This window comes from Hippocampus zosterae, chromosome 6 (assembly GCF_025434085.1).
Source record: "Hippocampus zosterae strain Florida chromosome 6, ASM2543408v3, whole genome shotgun sequence".
In the NCBI taxonomy this organism is placed as follows: Eukaryota; Metazoa; Chordata; class Actinopteri; order Syngnathiformes; family Syngnathidae; genus Hippocampus; species Hippocampus zosterae.
Window position 1 is genome coordinate 8,717,735 of NC_067456.1, and position 19,322 is coordinate 8,737,056.

The window sequence follows — 19,322 nt, forward strand, 5'->3', positions numbered from 1 at the left end:
AGCAGAGGAATGAGGCGCTTGCTTACCTTTCCCATCGTGTTGTACTCCATGGCAATTTCCCTGAAGAAGAAATAGATGAAGTCTCCGTAATTGACTGCCTGCACAAAGTAGGGCTCTGAGAAGACAAAGAAGCATGGGGAAAAAAAAAGACTCAGATTGTTGCAGCAAGAGATGTGGGCATGTCATTTCACAATAAACAACAACCATGTCATGTCATGTCATGATATTCGGCGGGGGAAAAAAGCCAAATGGCGCCGAGTGCCCCATCCATCATATTCCCTCGAACATTTGCATAAAAGGTAAACGCTGTTGTTCCCCATTGAGATTTGACAGGCTCGACTGGTGCGCTTGCTCTGCCCTGCGGCGCGTCAATTTCTGCTCTCCATGCAACCTGCTCAAACAGGTCGGCAAAAATGAGCAAGCAAAATTAGCATAGGAGACGACACACGGGTGTATAGAGGCGCCAGATCCAAGCGTATGGTCAGCAATACATCACAGAAGCCAGGTCTTTCTGCATTTTCTGTCAACTTTCAAACCGCGGGTAACTTATTGTATGTGACGTTGGATGTAGATGGGTGCGCACACAACCACATTACCTCAGTTGTTTATTGTAATTTTCTCTCTCAATTAAAAAAAAATCTATGGAGTTGTAAATGTTTGAAGTCACATTAATTAATAAGATAAGATAACCTTTATTTGTCCCACACTGGGGAAATTTGCAGTCTACAACAGCAAAATTGGGGCGCTGGGGGAGAAAAAAAAGTGTTTAATTGCACAAAATAAATGTTTCAGAAAAGAACTGTACACAGTTCAATATAAGTTCAATATAAAATATATTAGTGGTGGAAAAATTAATCTGAAAAGATTTTTCTTTTTTATCTTTTGTCTCTTTTTTTTTCATATCCCCAAAACCTGGCATTTGACAGGGGTGTGTAAACTTCATATTCCCGTCAAGCAATCTCATTTCATTTAGTGAGTATCAAAGGATTCACTCAGCGCATTGGATTTGTGTTGCAACTGTATCTTTATGGATAATTTTGCTCTGCGTGTGCATTATTGTGTTTAACAGTTTTGGTACCTAGATTATGAAGACTTTTAACTGTAAAAATTCTAAATATTTAGCCAAAATGAACTTTGAAGCAGAGCTACAATAAGCAAACCCCATTGTTAAACAAAGGTGACAATTGTCCATCAAGTGTACGCAGTTCACACAACAGATTCATATTTTTTTGGTACTTTTCACAAAGAAAGGAGAAGCAGAAGCAACGTGCTAACCATTTGGAAACTGTGACGTGAACTAGATTGCCTGACGGAAAAAAAAGATGTGAGACGTATCATTGTATCATGGCCTCACCTTTTAGCCACTTGGAGTCATGTTTAACCGTACGTAGAGTCGGGCTGTCTCCAAGGCTACGATAGATGACCGCATCGATGGCCAGAAAGTCGGTGACCGTAGCCGAGTACAGCTTGCCGTCTGGAGAGGGATGTGGAAACGAGAGCAAAGGAGATTGAGAATTGAATTGGACGGGAGCAAAAAGAAAAGACCGGGAGGGAGTGTGAAGTCAAATTGGGGGAGAACATACACAAGGAATATAAACACTGTAATCCTGCCAACTGTCAACAGTCTGTACACTCTTGTCAACCTGTTGGACATGTGTAATTCCTGACCAGCGCCTTCAATGCGCGCACACACACACACACACACACACACACACACACGCAGTCACACACAGAAAACAGCAACGACGTGACCTCGGTCCACCTCAGATGGAACCACAGTGGAAACTCAAACTACATAATTGAAAGGGTGGCTGGGAGAGGAGCCCTCTCTATTACTCAGTGCTTCCAGCTCGCTGTCACACGTTAGCCGGTCAAGCTGCGCCTCCTCCACTGGAAGCTCGCAGGGACAGCTCATCAATAGCGCCATTAATCAGATGGCAGCGGACATGAAATGGGGACCCCAATGTCTTTTGCGGCCCATGGCGAGGTTGCACGGGAAGATTTTCATCAGAGGAAAGTCGAGTCATCAGCGTATGCATCCATTTGTGACTTTTTTTTTTAGCCAAACAGGTTTATACGTCCTTCCCTTTTCTACTGGTTTGGTCTCATTTGGATCCCGGAAAAAATGGAGCCTATTAGAGCCAACTCAATCACAGGCCACATGAAGACAAATAATCATCACGCACACAGTCACACCGGTGGACAATTTAGAGTGGTCAATGAACATTGCGTGCATATTTTGGGAATGCGGGAGTACATACAAATAGGAAGGCCTGAGCCAAGAGTTGCTTTTGAAATTAGAACAACTTGGAACTTCAACCTGTGTCACAAAATGGATTGTGTTTGACTTTGGAGGCTGTTTAAGATTAGTATGCTTTGAAGCTCACCAGCAAAGAGGGCGACGTTGGCATGCTTGGCGTCATAAGGGCAACGAGCCATCCCGCTGATCTCCTCTCCGAGAGCTTCCAGGGTGTCCATCTACGGTCACAAATGGATTAATTGAGACAAACGAGTTGTGAAACATCGTCTTAAAGAAGTATCAAAAGGAGAGAAATCTTGTATGCTTCCTGTAAAATAACCCAAATAAAAAGTAAAGAATTTGACATTCTCCATCACATTTTTTTTGCTGTCATTCAATGCACATGATGCTTATCCTTCTGGCATCTGCGCCATGGCCACCTGGGGGCAGTAGAAGGCAGGCATACGGCTATACATAGAGGCATCACAGCTTCTCAGTAAGATTGTGTAATAGTGGCGGTTCTTCGCAGAGGATAAAGAAGATATGCTGGTGATTTTTTTTTTAAATAATCTGTCTGTATGTGTTGTGCCACCATTTGTCTTCAAATGAATATGTCTATGGTATTTGCATTATTTGTTAGCATAAGCTGCACAGACGTGGTTGTTGAAATAGAAGCAAGTGAAACACAAACATTAAAGGCAGCCTTTGTTCTTCAACTGTGTTTTGTACGACTTTTGAGGGATCCGAACCAGGCTGCTCTTAACAACAGGAATGGGTTGAAGAAACAAACATCCATCCGTGTACACTTTTTGGGACATCGTGCAACATGAATTTCTCCTTCCGTGTCCAATTGCTCCACAAAGGGTGTTGGAAATCGATTAAGCTGTTTTTGTGACTAAGGAACACAAACAAACAAAATCTAAATTGTGAGATCCACACAACCTCCTTGGGGGAGAAATGTGGCTTGAATGTGCGTCCACAAGTTAAGAACATGTGGCCAAGTAGAATTTTAGGTCAGTAGTCTGGAATACAATATTTGTGGTATCACCCCACGAGTGAGTCCATGTGACCGTCTGTGGCTGTCACAGCAGCGCATGCGGAAAGCCCATTTTCCACAGCATTAAACATATTTACTTTTCCCCTTACCTCATGCATTATCTTAGCGCATAAAACGAGCTTAAACACAGCTTTGATCCATTTATTGCTACGCCGTAATGTGAAGAGGGAGTCGCAGGTGCACACAAAGGAAATTTGACAATGTTTTGAAGCTCGCTACTTCCTGAATATTTGATCAGAAGACACTTCTAAGTGAATGCTTTGCACGACCAAAGCTTAAACCCCTGCACTAATGCCGCTATTTCATCAAAGACTCTCGCTAGACTCTGTTAAATCATGATTTCAGGACCTAGTGGCGCATTTCCAGCCGACTAGAATGTTGTGTGTGATTGGCAGAGGACCACAAGTGGACGAAAGATCAACGCCATTCCTCTAAGGGTCAACTTGTGTTCCCCAGCATGCGTATGGCTGAAAGCAGAAATAAACACGAGGTCAGGGAAACGAATGAAATGCTCCTAGCCTCTCCTTTTTGCTTCCTCATTCACTTAACAAAGAGAGAAGCTGCGAAGTTCTTAACACCGCCCTTTCTGGTCTCTAAACGGGTCATTTTGTTTTCTATTCCTGTCTGGGTGGGGAAAAAAAAACAGCTATCATCTGCCAGCTATAAAAGGTCACACGCACTCACACATGCTAACACACGCAACGTTTGCCAGGGAAATTGTTGGCACAAAAAAATAAATACAACAGGACCAGCAGTAGAAACATATTTCAGAGTCTTTCCTTCCTCCTGTTTTTTTCTGATCTTACAGCGAGCTGCTAGAGTACAGTGGTGCCTTGAGATACAAGCTTGATTCTTCCTGTAGCCATGCTTGGAACTCAGAACACTCCCAATTGAAATGAATGGAAATGCCTTTAATGTATTCCAGCCCGCCCCCGAGGGAAATATGATAAACACATGAATAGAGTATATGTCAAAACTCCTCAGAAAGCAAAAATATTGGTCGTTCTTGGGAAAGGATAACAAATTATCTGTGTTGCATCATCTTTTTTGTTCAAACGTCTGTTGCTGAAAGGGTTATAAAACCGCTACGCCAATAATATTCTTTTTTTTTTTTCAACACTAAGCTAAAAAGACGTATCTAAAGCACGGTTATTTGGTTATTTTACATACGCAAGATGCACTTCCTTTTGTTTCAGGTTTAGTTTGACAGTAAATCTCAACTGAGAGTGCAAATGAGTAGCTTTTTTGATGGATTGAAGAATTCTGCCAAACCTTTGCTTGTTGTGAAGTGAGTTGAGTTCACTGCCCCCATCCAGACAAATTAGATATAGAGACAGACAGACTGACAGAGAGACAGAAGTCCGGTCACTTGGTATGTCAAAGCACCACTGTGTACGTCTTTTATTATACAGGCCAGACAGTTTGGAACGTCGCCTCACCCTCGCATACATCCCACATAAAAACACACACACCCCAGCGGGCATTTATCCCCTCTGTTGATGTCACGGCAGCGTTGACCTCTGTCCAAGGGTCTCGGCTGGCTGTCACTTATCTATTCCTGCCGTTTGATCATGTGGAAACCCGTCTCAAACCCAACCGTTGATATACGCGCAGGTTCTGACAAGCTGGCATGCATATGTGGAGAAACACCAGAACTGTCCGGAGCAATATCCCGCTAATGTTAGCCAGGCAACAAAGCTCCACAAAAACTGCCACGCTGAGCTAAAACAGTTGTAAACATAAAGCATTCGGAGGGTGGAACAGCTTGAGTCTTGTTATGCCGTCAACTCCGCTAACCTGTAAACAAATGAATTCCGACGCAATGTAGTGCAGATCCAAATCATGGACGCAATTTGAGGGAGACATATTATGGCATTTTCCCAACAATTTAAAATAGTTTCAAGGTGGCTTTTTAAAATGTCCTTCTTGCATAAGTCAAAATAGTCAAAAGACCAAGAATTATATATCATTAGTCCTCCCTAAGCAGCCACAATTAAAATCAGGTGGTTTTGAGTTATTGTCCTCGCTCGTGCAAATGAGCCACTGCTCACCCTCAACGACGGGTTGTGTCAATGTGAGTATGGCTTGACATATGAAGATGACCAAGTATGAATCCGGGGAGAAGAATACAAGTACAGCAGTGCAGCCATGAATCGGAGTCAAACTCAGAACAAGTTGGTGTGTCATAGTTATAACGGGATTATTACTGGATGGTTATTTATGAACTTTATGTTACTTAAGGGAGGCACGATGGTCAACTGGTTAGCACACCGGGCCTCACATTGCGGAGGTCCAGTGTTCGATTCCGGCTCCGGCCTTCTCTGCGGAGTTTGCATGTTCCCCACATGCCTGCGTGGGTTTTCTCCGGGTATTCTGGTTTCTTCCCAAATTCCAAAAAACACGCATGGCAGGTTAATGGAACACTCAAAATTGTCCCTAGGTGCAATTGTGAGCATGGATGGTTGTTCATTTGTGTGTGCCTTGCGATTGGCTGACAACCAGTTCAGGGTGTGCCCCGCCAACTGCCCGAAGACAGCTGGAATAGGCTCCAGCACACTCGCGACCCATGTGAGGGTAAGTCGATTAGAAAATGGATGGATGGCTGGATGTTACTTAATATGAAGTTCATACGATGTAGTGTGTTTCGTTTTTTTCATTAGTTATCAGTCACTATAATGATTTTGCTGCAGAGTCAAACTTTTTTCTCTAAACAAGCAATTAAACTGTCACCCTTGCATAGTTTGTCGCTTTTAAAACTCAAGTCAAGTACTAAAAGTGAGGCACGTCCTCCAAAATCTTTCAAACAAGTTGACTTGTTGATCATTACAAGTCCAACGCAAATGTTCGGACATGTTTATTTGAATGAAGAATTATGGGAAGGTCCTGTGCTAATACCAACAAACTTTGTTCCAACATCCAAAAGTATTCATTCATGTGCTGAAACAACAACAATGAGCGAGAGAGGTCATTAAATATCAGCCGACACATGAATTAATAAGCCAATACAGCATTGCGCAAATGAGACAACCTGCATAATTATTCATGCGCGAGTTCACACATGGGCAAGAACCAACCAAGGACGCAGCACCTCAGCGGGACATAAATCGTCATGGCCCATTTCTCCGCAACCTGTTTGCCTGACATGCCTTGTTTCTGACACTTTTACATGCTGGAAGGGGAACCAAAGTCTTTGCAGCTGTTCATAAAAAAAATACGCACATCATAATCAATGCGAGGTTAAACGGTTTCATCTGTAGTTGCATGTGAGAATTTTCTAATAGAAAGCAATCTAAAAAGAGCCAACAAATGTGTACGGTATTAAAATGTTTTTGTTTTTATGCAGATAATATTCAGGTTTGATAGACACCATTTTAGTTTTTGATTTTACAATTTGTTTAGAATTGCAGTTGTAGTTGACAGTGACATTGACCTGCCCCACATTGAAGTAGCTCCAAATATCAACGTCACCAATGTAGAACCCATTTAATTTAAGTATTGCTCGGGATTGAGCAATTTATTTTAGTTTTTCACTTTTGCAGTCCACTTTTAATCGGGGCCCAGTTTTCGTAGTCGGCAACCACTTTGTAATGCTCATTACTGCCACATACTGGATAGGAGTGGACTTGTATGACCCTGGGAGTCAAATCGACATTATTGTGTTGCTGCCATCTCTCTCTGTCCTTTCTCTACAATGTTAGTCAGGGAAGGCTTCGGTACCAAATTGACAAGGAAACGACCAGACTTTTCCATCAAACGAGGTATATGGGCAGATTGTTCGTTACGGAATTATATCTTGTCCATCTAAGTTTGAATTGAAGTTTCTGATTCAGAATCTTTTTAAAAGACTATCAATCCTTCTTATGTCAGCGTCACAAGATTAGCTGAGCGCAACTCGATGGGGTGGATGTTGGATGAACTGACAAAGGTTCAATTGCGTCTCCCAGGCTTGTCATGCTTACCCGGACCTTTCACGGTATCTTTGAGTTTGAATTTGGAACGGCACAGATATACTTCCCTAGTGTGGCCTTGGCGGAGTCCTCTATTGAGAGGAATGTTTGTAAAATGTGAGAACTGGACTCTGAGACCAAGGAACCAAGCTGTGGATCACCTGGCGACTTAACAGCCTGCGGACACCACGCTGATCGCCAACACATTGCCCGGCAACCACAGTTGTCCGTTCATACGTGGCAACCAGCTGGATGGACTGTTTATTATAACGGCGCAGTCAGCGAATGACAGGCTGAGAAAGCAACAGTTGAGAGGACGTCGACAGAGAGGAATTAAGACCGGCAGGAGAGAAGGAACAAGGGAAGGGGGGTCCGAGGGCTGCTTGGGTTTTGATTGCGTGTGTACTGACATTAACATGGAACAAGGGAGGAGGGATAACTAACAGTAGCTAATGAAGAGGCAAAATTGGAAGAGCGGTGCCAGTTATTGCTTTGGGTGGAAGCCACCGCCTGCCCCCAGTGGGCTCCCTCCACCTCTGCTCCGTCTGACCTCGACAACAAGCCCAACCGACCACCTCCCCCTTGATGAACGTGGGATGAGCCTGACCCCTGGAAACAGAAGCTCTTTTCACTGGTGTCACACAGGGGAGACAGAGAGGAAAACTGTGGCCAAGGTGCCACATACACGCACTCGCACACACATTATACAAACTTGCACGTGGAAAAAAACCAACGCGCTGCTTGACCCGAGTGGAATTGAAGATCCCGGCATGCATTCAAAGGACTGACAGCCTGTTAGCATTCCTTGTAGCATGTGGCCATTTTAGATTGGCGGAATGACGGATGGGTAGATGTAGGCACTGACTGATGGATGGATCGATTGAAAGATGGCTTGAGAGACAGACAGATTGCTTCAGAGCATACTTTCCTGCAATTGCTGTAGCACAAGTCAAGTGATGCGTTTTTTTTTCTTGGAGAATTGCAAGCACATACGCTTACCGTTTAATTATTTATTAGTCTCACTGTCGGGAGACTGACTCACTAATCAAAGGAATTTGCCCTTGCAAATTTTCAACACAGGAAAGACGTTCAATCCCATTTTATAGTGTTTCCCCTACAGAACAAATCTTACAAGACATACCTCGTTTCTTGTATACAAGAGGTGCTTCATTTCGACATTTGTAAAAGCAAGCATCCTTTGTATTTGCAGCGAGCAAGCTACCTCTCCCTCGGAACTTTACCAGGGCTTGCAGCGGTAATAGCTAAACCTTGAAACCACAACCATGGGGCCTATAAAAGCTAACCACGCCTGATAAATGCAGAGACATAAATTCCACATCGCTGCAGCAGGACTCCCAATATCGCTGCATCCATTCGGTGTACTTAACATGCTGAGCCATGACGCCAATGGAGCAGAGAAGTCTTATTTTTTTCTGGTAAAAACATCTGGTGAAGCAAAGCAGTGTGTATGTGTGTGTGTGTTTTCTTCTTTCCCCAAAGTTGAGTAGGATAAAATCAGTGTGTGCCGCAACCATTTCATCCGAACAAAGCAAAACCAACAAGAGGTGAATCGCTATCTGAAATATACTCTACTTCAGTAACGTTTAGGATAAAATCTTGAGTGGTTTTAATGCAACATTTTTTTTCACTCAATCCAATGGAACTACTCGTGACATTTGACCCCATTTGACCAATCACACGGATATATTTTATTTCGAGGTGTAGTGGTCTTGCCCCCTGAGCAAGTCTGTTGCTCCGCATTGCTGCGCCAGCTTAATTAAAAGCATCATGTTTAATCATCCTAACATGATCACAAAGAGAAAACATTTGCTATCACAAGCTCCATGTGCCTAACTTAATTTTACATGAGCGAAGAAGAAAAGGACGACTGGTTGTAGCAGATGATGTTTTCATTTGGATAGAATGCTTATTCATTCCTTACTTTTCATTTCTATCGCAGAAAATTTAACAGAATAGAATAGAATTGAACGCCTTTCATTGTAACCATACACGTGATCGTCTATATCTGGGGTGTCAAATTCATTTTTATCACGGGCCATTTTTGAGTTACGCCTTCCTTCAGAGAGCGGAATTGATGTTTAATCATCACATTGTCTTATTACTTGTACACGACAAATTGATGGATTACTAGTTTTGAAATCAATCAATGATATGTTTGTTGTTTGTTCACTTATTGTTCAAGTGAGTGTAAACAGGGTCTGAAAATTATCTCAAAATCTCCATGTTATTTATTACACCTGACAATTTGACATTTCGGTACATATTTTAGAAATTATCATGGAAGTTGACACACATGATCTACTTTGGTGGGCCACATATAATGATGTGGCGGGCCAGATCTGGGCCCCGGGCCTTGAGTTTGACACATGTGGTCATTAATAGCATGGCCGGTGAGCTGCAGCCTGTCCTAGATGACTTTGGGCCAGTGATGCAGTACACCTTGGACTGGTTGCCAGAAAAAAATCACAGGACACAACCAAACAAATGAGCATCTGAGATTCAAACCAAGATCCTTCCAACTGTGAGGCAAACGTGCTAAGCACTCAGACACCAATTCCTCCGAAATGCTTCTAAGTCACATTTTTACTTTGTGGACAAAAGACATTCATAGTAGAGCACTATTTCACTTTTTATCCGAACACCCACTGTGTGGAAATCCCTGATGTCGAGTATTTTTTGAAGCCTCCCCGATGTTCGACAAAAACCAAAACACCGCTCACATCTAGCCCTGCTATAAGTTTAAATCCAGTTTTCTTTTACCCAGAGGTCATTCGTGGATTTTTTAAATACATTTTTCCCCCACATACAAGCAGGCTTCTCTTCAAAAGCAAGGCTTGGTCTTATTTCAGGACTTCTTCATGTGCCTGCGCGAAGGTGGGCCGGCTCGTCCGCCTCTAAATCGAGCGTGTCAAAGTCCACCCGCAGATAACGGAGTTGTGCAATTCATCCATGTACGTCCGCCCCTCCGCTCCCACGTTCGCTTTTGTTGGCGTGTGCAAAACCTCATCGTAGATGCGAGTGGCAGGCGAAGAAAGAGAGAGCCGTATTAAGAAAAGGGGCGTCCTTACTTTGTACGTTCGACACGAGGGGCTGAATGCGTTTGTCCCACAAACAAACAGGGCGTCGTCGTTTTGCCGCAGGAGGACTTTGATGAAATTGTGACACTCATCCTGCGCCACACAAGGGAGAGAAAGAGAGGAAAATGAGACATTTGTCATTTTTCTTTATAATTGACACGTTTAGACCAAAAAGCACACTTGGGGGCTCCAATGACAGGTTGTGAGGTTTAAAAAATGAAAGGCCGGCCTCTGTTTGAAGCGCGGCATTTATACGCGCGGAAAATTGCAGGCGTGTAATCCTGACAAGCGGGGTTTCCTCTCGCGACGTCAATGTCATGTTTACGGATGATTTTGGATTGCAGTGCCAGGTTTTCAATAATGAAAGCCAGAAAGGAGATGATTGTACAGTAAATCCTGGGAAAATACAATTAGGCTCCCATTTGATGGAAAGATTAGCACTAATGTGCTCTATAAATTGTGACAGATGAAGGTTTTACGAACTGCAAGGAGTGTGTTATTGCAGTGCATTGTCTGTGTGTGTGTGTGTGTCTACCTTGTGCTTCCCTTTCATTCGGCATGTGTCCACGTCAGCCTGCCTGGACTTCCATGTCATTTTCTGCAGGGAAAGATCCAATCAAGTTAAAGTCAAGACCATTAGGAAGAGAAAACAAAACATGAAGTCAGATAAAATAACGCAAAAGCATACTGGCTCGGCGACAGTCATTGGACACATCATTAGGTACCCCTGCACACTCTTATGGAATCCAACACAAGAGTTGTATCAAAATTGTTGTTGACTTTTCATTGACATTGGTAATGGTAAAATTATGACAAAGTTGATTAAAAATGATATCAGAGACATTTTTTTGGACTGCAACCAATGTTGAAATAATATGTCCTCGACTAATTGGATTATTTATTTTCCATAATTACATTTAATTAATACATGGAATGCCCCCCCCCAAAAAAAAAAATTGCCATCATTTTGTAGGCCAATGACAAATCTCAATCAAATGATTTCAAATTGTAATGAAAGGTGTAAAAAAAAAACGTTTTTACTCTTTCTTTCATAATGAAGAGGGAAAATCTAGCTACTACTGTTGTTCTTCTATCCGACAAAAATGTTGGTACAATTAATCCAATATAATTGGTGATAACGTCAATATCTATCTCGGCACAAGTAGTACGGGAGTTTGCGCCGTTTTGGGAATGAACACAGCCGGCTTGTTTGCCGGCCAATGGAAGCTGCACCCCTCAATCCCTTTAAAGGGGAAGTCACCCCCACATTTTTTTTCCGCCACTAGTCTGAACACAGCAATGAGAATATTTTTGTGGAATATCAGTTTAACAGCAAAACCCACCCATTTTGACCCATCTCTGGGGGAGGCCATTTTGCGACTTTCTGTCAACCAAATATGTTTTTTTTCAATCATTGCCCTATTAAAGATGTCCTCGTATCACATGTTGATTATTGTTGTAGTTTGCAGTTTGCGGGGAGCCGTTCTAATAGTTTGTTTACTTTACAAAGGGACATGAGGCTGTCAAACCATTTGGAACACCTATTGCGATGTGGTGTTTTGATGCAGTGACAATGCGGAGAGCTATTAAAATTGAATGGAAAGTTCTAAACGAAAACCCCTCTTTTGAATGTGCAGGTTTAGCATCTCTATTATCCGTTCAGCGTGTACTGCGATCAACAATTCGAAATTTTTGCTCAGTCACCGTCCCGCCGAGGCTGCTGCTCAAATGTGAAATTTCCCACTTAACACTGATCAGGGGAACCAGGTCACAAATTGAACTTGTAATTGTCAGGTATTAATGGGGGGGGGGGGGCAAACGATGCTGACTCTGGATCGGTTTGAGAGCCGCAGAGCCCCACAGTGTGGTGATTACAGCTCTTGGGCTAATTGGTTAGTTATTGCAGAACGCACGCACACAATGATCTGCTTGAGGATCCGTGGGTAGCCAACACAACATGTCCGTCAGCTATTAATACACGGCTGCATACATCCGCTTTCATTGTCACAAGCACTTATCAATCAATGGCCTTGCAGCGCTGTCACACACACACATACACACGCACACAGTGCCGTCCGTGATCAGTCCCTGCCCGCCGCCATTGTGGGGCATGTTTGGAGCTGATTAAAGAGTCTCGGTCATCAATCAACAAGAGCCTTTCATCTGCTCGCTGCTCTCATTAGGGCCTGTTGGCTGAGCTTTGACATGGTAGGGGGGAATACACCCTTATTTGAATTGCAGTAAAGTCTGGCGATCTGTAAGGGGATTGTCAAAAACTGCCAGCAATTTATTCTCATCCCGTAAAATTCTTTTATAGTTGAAACTAAACAATCACTGTAAAACACTTTATCATCAATTCTAAGTCATGTTATGATATTGCTGTCAACTACTCACACACAGATATCACACATCACCCCACCATGCCCCGCCCCTTAAATGCACATATCTAATACAGATACAAAACGTCCAGAATTTTGAGTTTTGTACTCGACATTTTTTGTGTGTCGAAATACATTCACATAAGGTAGAAACTGTTTTCATTTTTATTTTGAGCAAAGTGAAAATTCTTCGAAATTCGACAACACTCATTCAAATCAAAATTTGAATGATTGGGGGAAAAAAATCTGCCTTAATCCTGGAATTCTTCTTAACAGCTCCCATCGTTTTTTTTTTTTCAGGTCTGACATCGAGGCGCTCGAAAGCAGCCATGCTAGCCTGAAGCCCCAATCCATGCTAGGCATAGCTAGCTAGCTAACCGCGCGTTGCGATTGCGCCGCATAACCACTGATGTGCATGAAGGCGTTCTAGTTCTTTTACAGTGTGGGTGTCCAAAGGTGTGACCAAAAAAATCAACAGAACTGAAATGCTTCAAAGCAATATCCAAAATTCAGTACTGATCTTTTGTCTCTGCACATTTTCAGCAATTATTGTCCAACATGTCTAATGTATTAGGAAACAAATCTTTAATTTCAACTGACAAGCTTTTTCTTTTGTTCACAACATGCAAAATTTAAACTTAAAAATGGGCCAACTCTTAATTGCCTTCAAATTTCTTTTTTCTAGAATGTATTGGGGTGTGAAACAATGTTTTAATGTTTTGGGGTTTTTTTTTACCTGAGCAAGGTTCACTGTCACTGAAATGGCAAATGGTTTGCGTAACTGTACTCATTGTATTCGGACCTTGTTGCATATGAGGATCTAAATATGGGATTTTTATCTCATCGTCGCCTTTACTTCCGACATTGTTTCTCGAAGCGTGGATGACGCAGGCGCTTACGTGCTGATTGATTGGATAATCTACTTAACGGGGGTCAGCGTGATGCACGCGGCGAGTAAGACGTAACGCATACACACCCACGCGACAGGTGATTAGGGTTACGTCGTTGTCGCCGGCGGAACAAGGCGTCTTCTAAGCCGGACGCACGTCTCGCTTACTCACCTTACTGAAAAAGATCTCGTCGTTCATGGCGGCGTCCGTGTCCACTGTGTATATGTGATCCCTGGAAGAGAACAAATGAGATAGTGATTGAGCGAGAGGTCAGACAGTTGAAAAATTCAACAAACAATAAATCAATTTGCTTGCTGCCCCTTCTTTCCCCGCGGGCGGAAAATGACCTCAAAAGATAGAGCTTTGTGTAAACTTTGTTCAAACTTAAAAAAAAAAAAAAAGAACGATGACAATAGACAAAAGGAGGCCAGAGCGAATTTGCTCTGCAAGACAGAAACAGTCAACAAAGCTTTGGAGTGCCGTGGCGCAGGGCCGCGGGACAAAAGCCTCTTTGTCCCAGAGGAAGAGCTTCAGTGGGGGTGAGGCATGCGGCTTGGGGGAGGCGGGGAGGGGGGTGAGGTGGCGAGACGAGAGGTGCCAAGTCACTCAGAGCTGTTCAGGTCAATTAAGCTCACTGTTTGAGCTACAGGAAATCTATACCAATGCTCATTAAAGCTCAAACACTATGTGTGTGTGTGCGTGTGTGTGTGTGTGTCAGGCCTGGAAATTAATGAGCCTCTGCCGCCTCGTTCCGATACATACATGGACAAAAGTGTTGGGACACCTGGCTAAAGGAAGTAAAAATGGAATCAAGTAATGAGCTGTTCAGTGCTCTCGGAAAACTTGTTTTTTGAGTGTTACTGTGGGATTTTTTTTTTTTTTTCGTGCATTCCACCTGGAAAAACATTTCAGATTACATTCCAAAGGTGTTTTAGTGGGGTTGAGGTCAAGTTTTTTGGCACTAAATTTGTCCAAGCACGCCTCCAAAGACCTTGATTTGCGCACACAGTCATGTTGCAAACAGGAATAGGCCATCCTCAATCTGTTCCGATGAGAAACAGAATTCTTCACAATGTCTCAACAATATCCATACCCTGATTATTTCGTTCATTGATTGATTCATTGGTGTGCCCCCAGTGGCTTGTGACATTTTCATACAGACAAGGTAGAGAACCAACCACTGACTTAGGTTACATAGCTGAACAACTCAAGTACATACAGAACCATGTTCTCCCCGTGCCTGCGTGGGTTTTCTCCAGGTACTCCGATTTCCTCCCACAATCCAAAAACATGCATGGCAGGCTGATTGAACATTGCAAATTGTCCCTAGCTGTGAGTGTGAGCGCGGATGGTTGTTCGGCTCTGTGTGCCCTGCGAATGGCTGGCAACCGGTTCAGAGTGTCCCATGTCTACTTCCCGCGACCCTTGTGAGGATAAAGCGGATCAGAAAATGGATGAATGGATTTATCTCAAATTAAGTTCACACAGTCTGTTTCTTTATTAATGGACACTTGAAAAGCATATTTTATTATGAAGAACATTAAAACTCACATCATCAATTCAAAGTCACACCTCTGTAATAGAAAGCTGAGAGTAACACAAACATCATCAGCATGTGTCCCATAATGTGGGACCCATCAGCAAGGCATAGAGAAGACATAAAGGGGAAACAACTTCTCAGACTAACCGTTACACCTTTCCTACACCATCAAGAGACCGGGTCAGAGGTTGCAGCAATGGGGGGTACATTAGGTGTCAAAGTGGTTTAGAAACGGAAAGAGGACTCAAACTGCTTTAATTGGTCGGATATTCTGTTTTTAATCAAAGTGCATAAAGAGCGTCGTCGCGGCAGCCACTTCTTAATTACGCTGGAGTTCCCAAACGTGTGCTCAGCCCGCTTGCACTACCTTGCTGTCTCATTAACTAAATCGTAATAAAGTCTTGGGAGCGACGTGCATTTGGAAATGAATCCACTTAGATCGCTTTCTTGGGAGGGGAGCAGGGGCACCTCCTCACGGATGAAACCCGGTCTACTGTACAGTGCATGATCAGCCTTGACGCTTGAACTGAATAATTAATCTTTGAGAGCTGTTGAAATTAGCAAAGCATAGATGCTGCATGGCGAGTACATATTCCCAGTGAGATTAAAATCACTGTCGGTGGTCAACAAATTTTTACCTCATTTTTTCAAATCAGAGAGTCAATTAAACTCTTTTGGGTGATTTTTTTTGGGGGGTGATTCTGAATCTGCCATATGATTTTTTTTCTCTGGCACACCACATTTTCATGATTGTTAATGATAATAATAATAATAATAATAATTATTATTATTATTATTATATTAATATAATATTATTATTATATTATTATTATTATTACACTATACTACGACTAATAATAATTTAAATTTAAAAATATGCATTATAACAGACCTGTTATATTTATTAATATTTATTAATTACGGTTTATGTTCAACAATTCTTTTCCTGAAACGTTGTAAATGACAACGCATGATAAAATCCGCATTCCTTTTGTCAGTCAAACGTTAAAACAAAAAACAAAAATATATCCAAAACTTGTTTCAGAAAAGAAATTTTTAAGTCAAAAATACATTGAGGGTCACATAAAGGCATCTGTAATTGAAATTTGCTTTTGACTAGTGTTAGCAATACACCTAATTAACAATTCATACTTCAACCATTTTTGGGGGTCAAAACCACAAACTCTACCGACAAAGATTTGTATTTATTTTTTAGTTGCACACCCATTGATTTGCATCAGTCTGGCTAATTCATCTGTTAATGTTTCCCGTGCACACTATGAAAAGCACATTGAAATTAGGAGCACTAAAACGAGAATGTAACAGTACAATGACGGATGGCATCAAGATCACTTTCCATTCTTTTTCTTATCCTTCAGAAAATTGCTCCTTTAATACGCCCAAATGATCTCAAAAAGACAAAACCGAAGTCATTAAATAAGAAGATTGCTTATCAGATTTAGAGTGCCCTCTTCGTTTTTTATTATTATTTTTTTAATAATGTTATTCTTGTACTGCATGCAATCTAAAAAGAGCTCATGAGAAATATGTAATTGATTGCACCATAAATTTGCCGCTTGGATCCCCACACGGGGCCTCGACTGTCCCGTCTTGCAGGGGCCAAGGCCTTCCAGCTACACGGGGTTTACTCTCCAGCGGAGATTAGCGGGAGCCAAGAACATGAAGCATCTCTTAAACATCCTGACTGGGGATGAAGGAGGACAATGTAACGGCTGTGTCAACACACACACACACACACACACTCGCACAAACATACACACACATGTCCCCGTTCCCCTTTTCCCGTCCGCCTCTGAACACATAAATCGGCTAAACACCATTCGGTCAGCCAAAAAGTGTCGCAACCTGTCAGGCTTTCAATAAAACAAATTCACAACTTGTGACAAACTAATTTAGTTTGACGTAACACCTTTTTGACATTTACATACACAGTGTGTTCAGTGTTCATCCGTTGTGTATTTTGGAAGATTACTTCCAGGCTTTGGTGAACCACAAAAAAAATGACAGGGCCTTGAGTTTGGGGTGTTGTTTTACAGTGGCAACGGACTTCATCCATCCAGCCATTTACTCATTTTCTGTAGCACTTATCCTCATTAGGGTCACAAGTGAGCTGGAGCCTTAGTCAGATGACATTTTGGGCAAGAGGCGGGATGAATCATGACGAGAAAGCCACACTGTAAAAATGTGTTTTTGTCCTAAAACAGTCATTTAAGTTGGGAAAATATTCAAATGTAAAGGATTGACAGTTATGGCAACAATGCTAGTTAGCACAGCAAACCAATGACGTTGTTTGAAAAAAAAAATAATTTGGTGAGTTGTTTAAGTTTATGGCCTGGAAATCTGAAGTTCATTGAACTTTTTGTTTTTTGTTGTTGTCAGGGTTCGTTCAATGTTGTTCAATGTCTCTCTCTCTCTCTCTCATTCACACACACAGACACACACACACACACACATATACATATATATATATATATAAATATATATGAACCATTCCAAAAACCTCAGAAAGTTATGAGGGAGGTTATTGTCAGTTTGAATTCACTCAGGGGGGGAATTGAATGAATAATGGTCGTGTTTGACATGTGGCAAGTGAGCATCTTCCGCTGCCAGTTTGAGTCACTCAGTGTGGGCATAGCATTTCCCGAAATTCTGCAAACACAAACGCGCAAGTCGGACGAGAAGGCATGCGGATCTCCTTTCAGACACAAATACGAAACTATTGTGAATGAGACAGTGAGGACGAGCTGAGTGAAGGTCGGACAATTGGGCAGGGCCAGAGTGTGCAATGGACGGACGTGGACATGAAGCCATGAGAACACAGGGGGGGTTTGTGTGGAGGAATGTCGTTCGGAGAATTGCGTCTGAGGTCTGTCTGCTGTGGCTTTGTGAAAGTATCCAGCTTCTGGTCTCACTGGGGTCTGAGCGGCACAATTATAGAGTGGCATGCCTTCTGTTCCTTCGAATAACTGAGGTGGCCTTTAACAGGTATCTGTTCTCACTTGACTTGACTTTCCTGAGAACATTTTAGTTTTACTCCCTCCAAGTGAAAACAGATATCTTAATATAAGCTTGCTCGAGCCAATGGTAGGTAGTTCTAGTGTCATTTTCTTCCCTTCTCCTCAGTATGAGCCCTTTAAGTTCATAAAAGAAGGAAACTAATTTGTGTGCAGAGGTTTCCCCCCCCCCCATTTTTTCAAGTTATTAAATCAGACATAACATACAATCAACAGTAAAAATAGTCTTTTTTTGTATTTGTACTTCTACTTAAGACTAAAGTAAGACGTTGAGAACTTTTCCCACCTCTCTCTGTTGTTGTTTTTTTCTGTAAAATAACACAGTCACTCGCCGGCATTCATCATAACTGGATCATGGGGGGTGGCTGGCAGACTATTGTGCTCTGTTTTAGCTTTCTCTGGATCAAATCCTCAGCACAAAGTGGACTGGAGAAGGGGACCGGGGGGAGCCAGCAGGGCCTTGTGGGCTGTGCGGGGGGACATGTGGAGCTTGTGAATAGGCCCCGGGCATGAAGGGGCCCTGGGTGATGTGGTGCCATGAAATACAACAAGCCAGAATTCACTCGACCCTGCTCAAGCTGGGGGCAGGTTGGTCTTTTAGAAGGATCTCGTGATGGAATGGTTGCGTGTGTGTGTGTGTGTGTGTGTCACAGGGTTAGTGGGGCAAGGGGTGTGTTTTGGAGGCCTAGCCTTATTGATTCGTATCAAGGCCGCTTTATGCAAAAAAACACCCATGGAATGCAGAAGCGAGGAATGCAAAACATCAAATCCCAGTTGTATGACACATGTCCACCCCCCCCCCCCTCACACACACACACATCAAGCCAATTGTGTTGCTGCACAACCGCGCGCCCGATTGGAGGTTCACAAGTGTTGTGGCAGCTGGGGAGTGGAGTTGGAGATAGACTTTAGCATGAAGGGAACGAACGTTGAATTTAAAAAAAAAGGAAAAAAAAGGAATGCTGGTGAGCTGAGCAGGCAGCTTCTTATTGTTGGGGTGGATTAGTATGTCACATGTCTGGTAGAAGTGACATCGTTGGTTGGACAAAGAGTGGTGCAAAGTCAGCAACTGCTTAAGCATTTTAAATTCCGGCAAATACCACTTTTCCTAATTCATGCCCAATAAATTCTTTCGAAT

At 42.6% G+C, this 19,322-nt stretch overlaps 1 protein-coding gene across 5 annotated transcripts in view; it reads right to left on the reverse strand.

The window, feature by feature from the left end:
* sema6a (sema domain, transmembrane domain (TM), and cytoplasmic domain, (semaphorin) 6A) overlaps positions 1–19,322 on the reverse strand; it is a 147,443-nt gene that overhangs the window by 42,990 nt on the left and 85,131 nt on the right. For all 5 annotated transcript variants that reach the window (XM_052068065.1, XM_052068068.1, XM_052068066.1 and 2 more), the window contains 6 exons: positions 13,781–13,841; positions 10,877–10,939; positions 10,333–10,434; positions 2,388–2,478; positions 1,355–1,474; positions 27–115 (listed from right to left, as the gene is read on the reverse strand). In XM_052068065.1, coding sequence (XP_051924025.1) covers positions 27–115; positions 1,355–1,474; positions 2,388–2,478; positions 10,333–10,434; positions 10,877–10,939; positions 13,781–13,841 — 526 coding nt within the window. The remainder of the gene's footprint in view (positions 1–26; positions 116–1,354; positions 1,475–2,387; positions 2,479–10,332; positions 10,435–10,876; positions 10,940–13,780; positions 13,842–19,322) is intronic.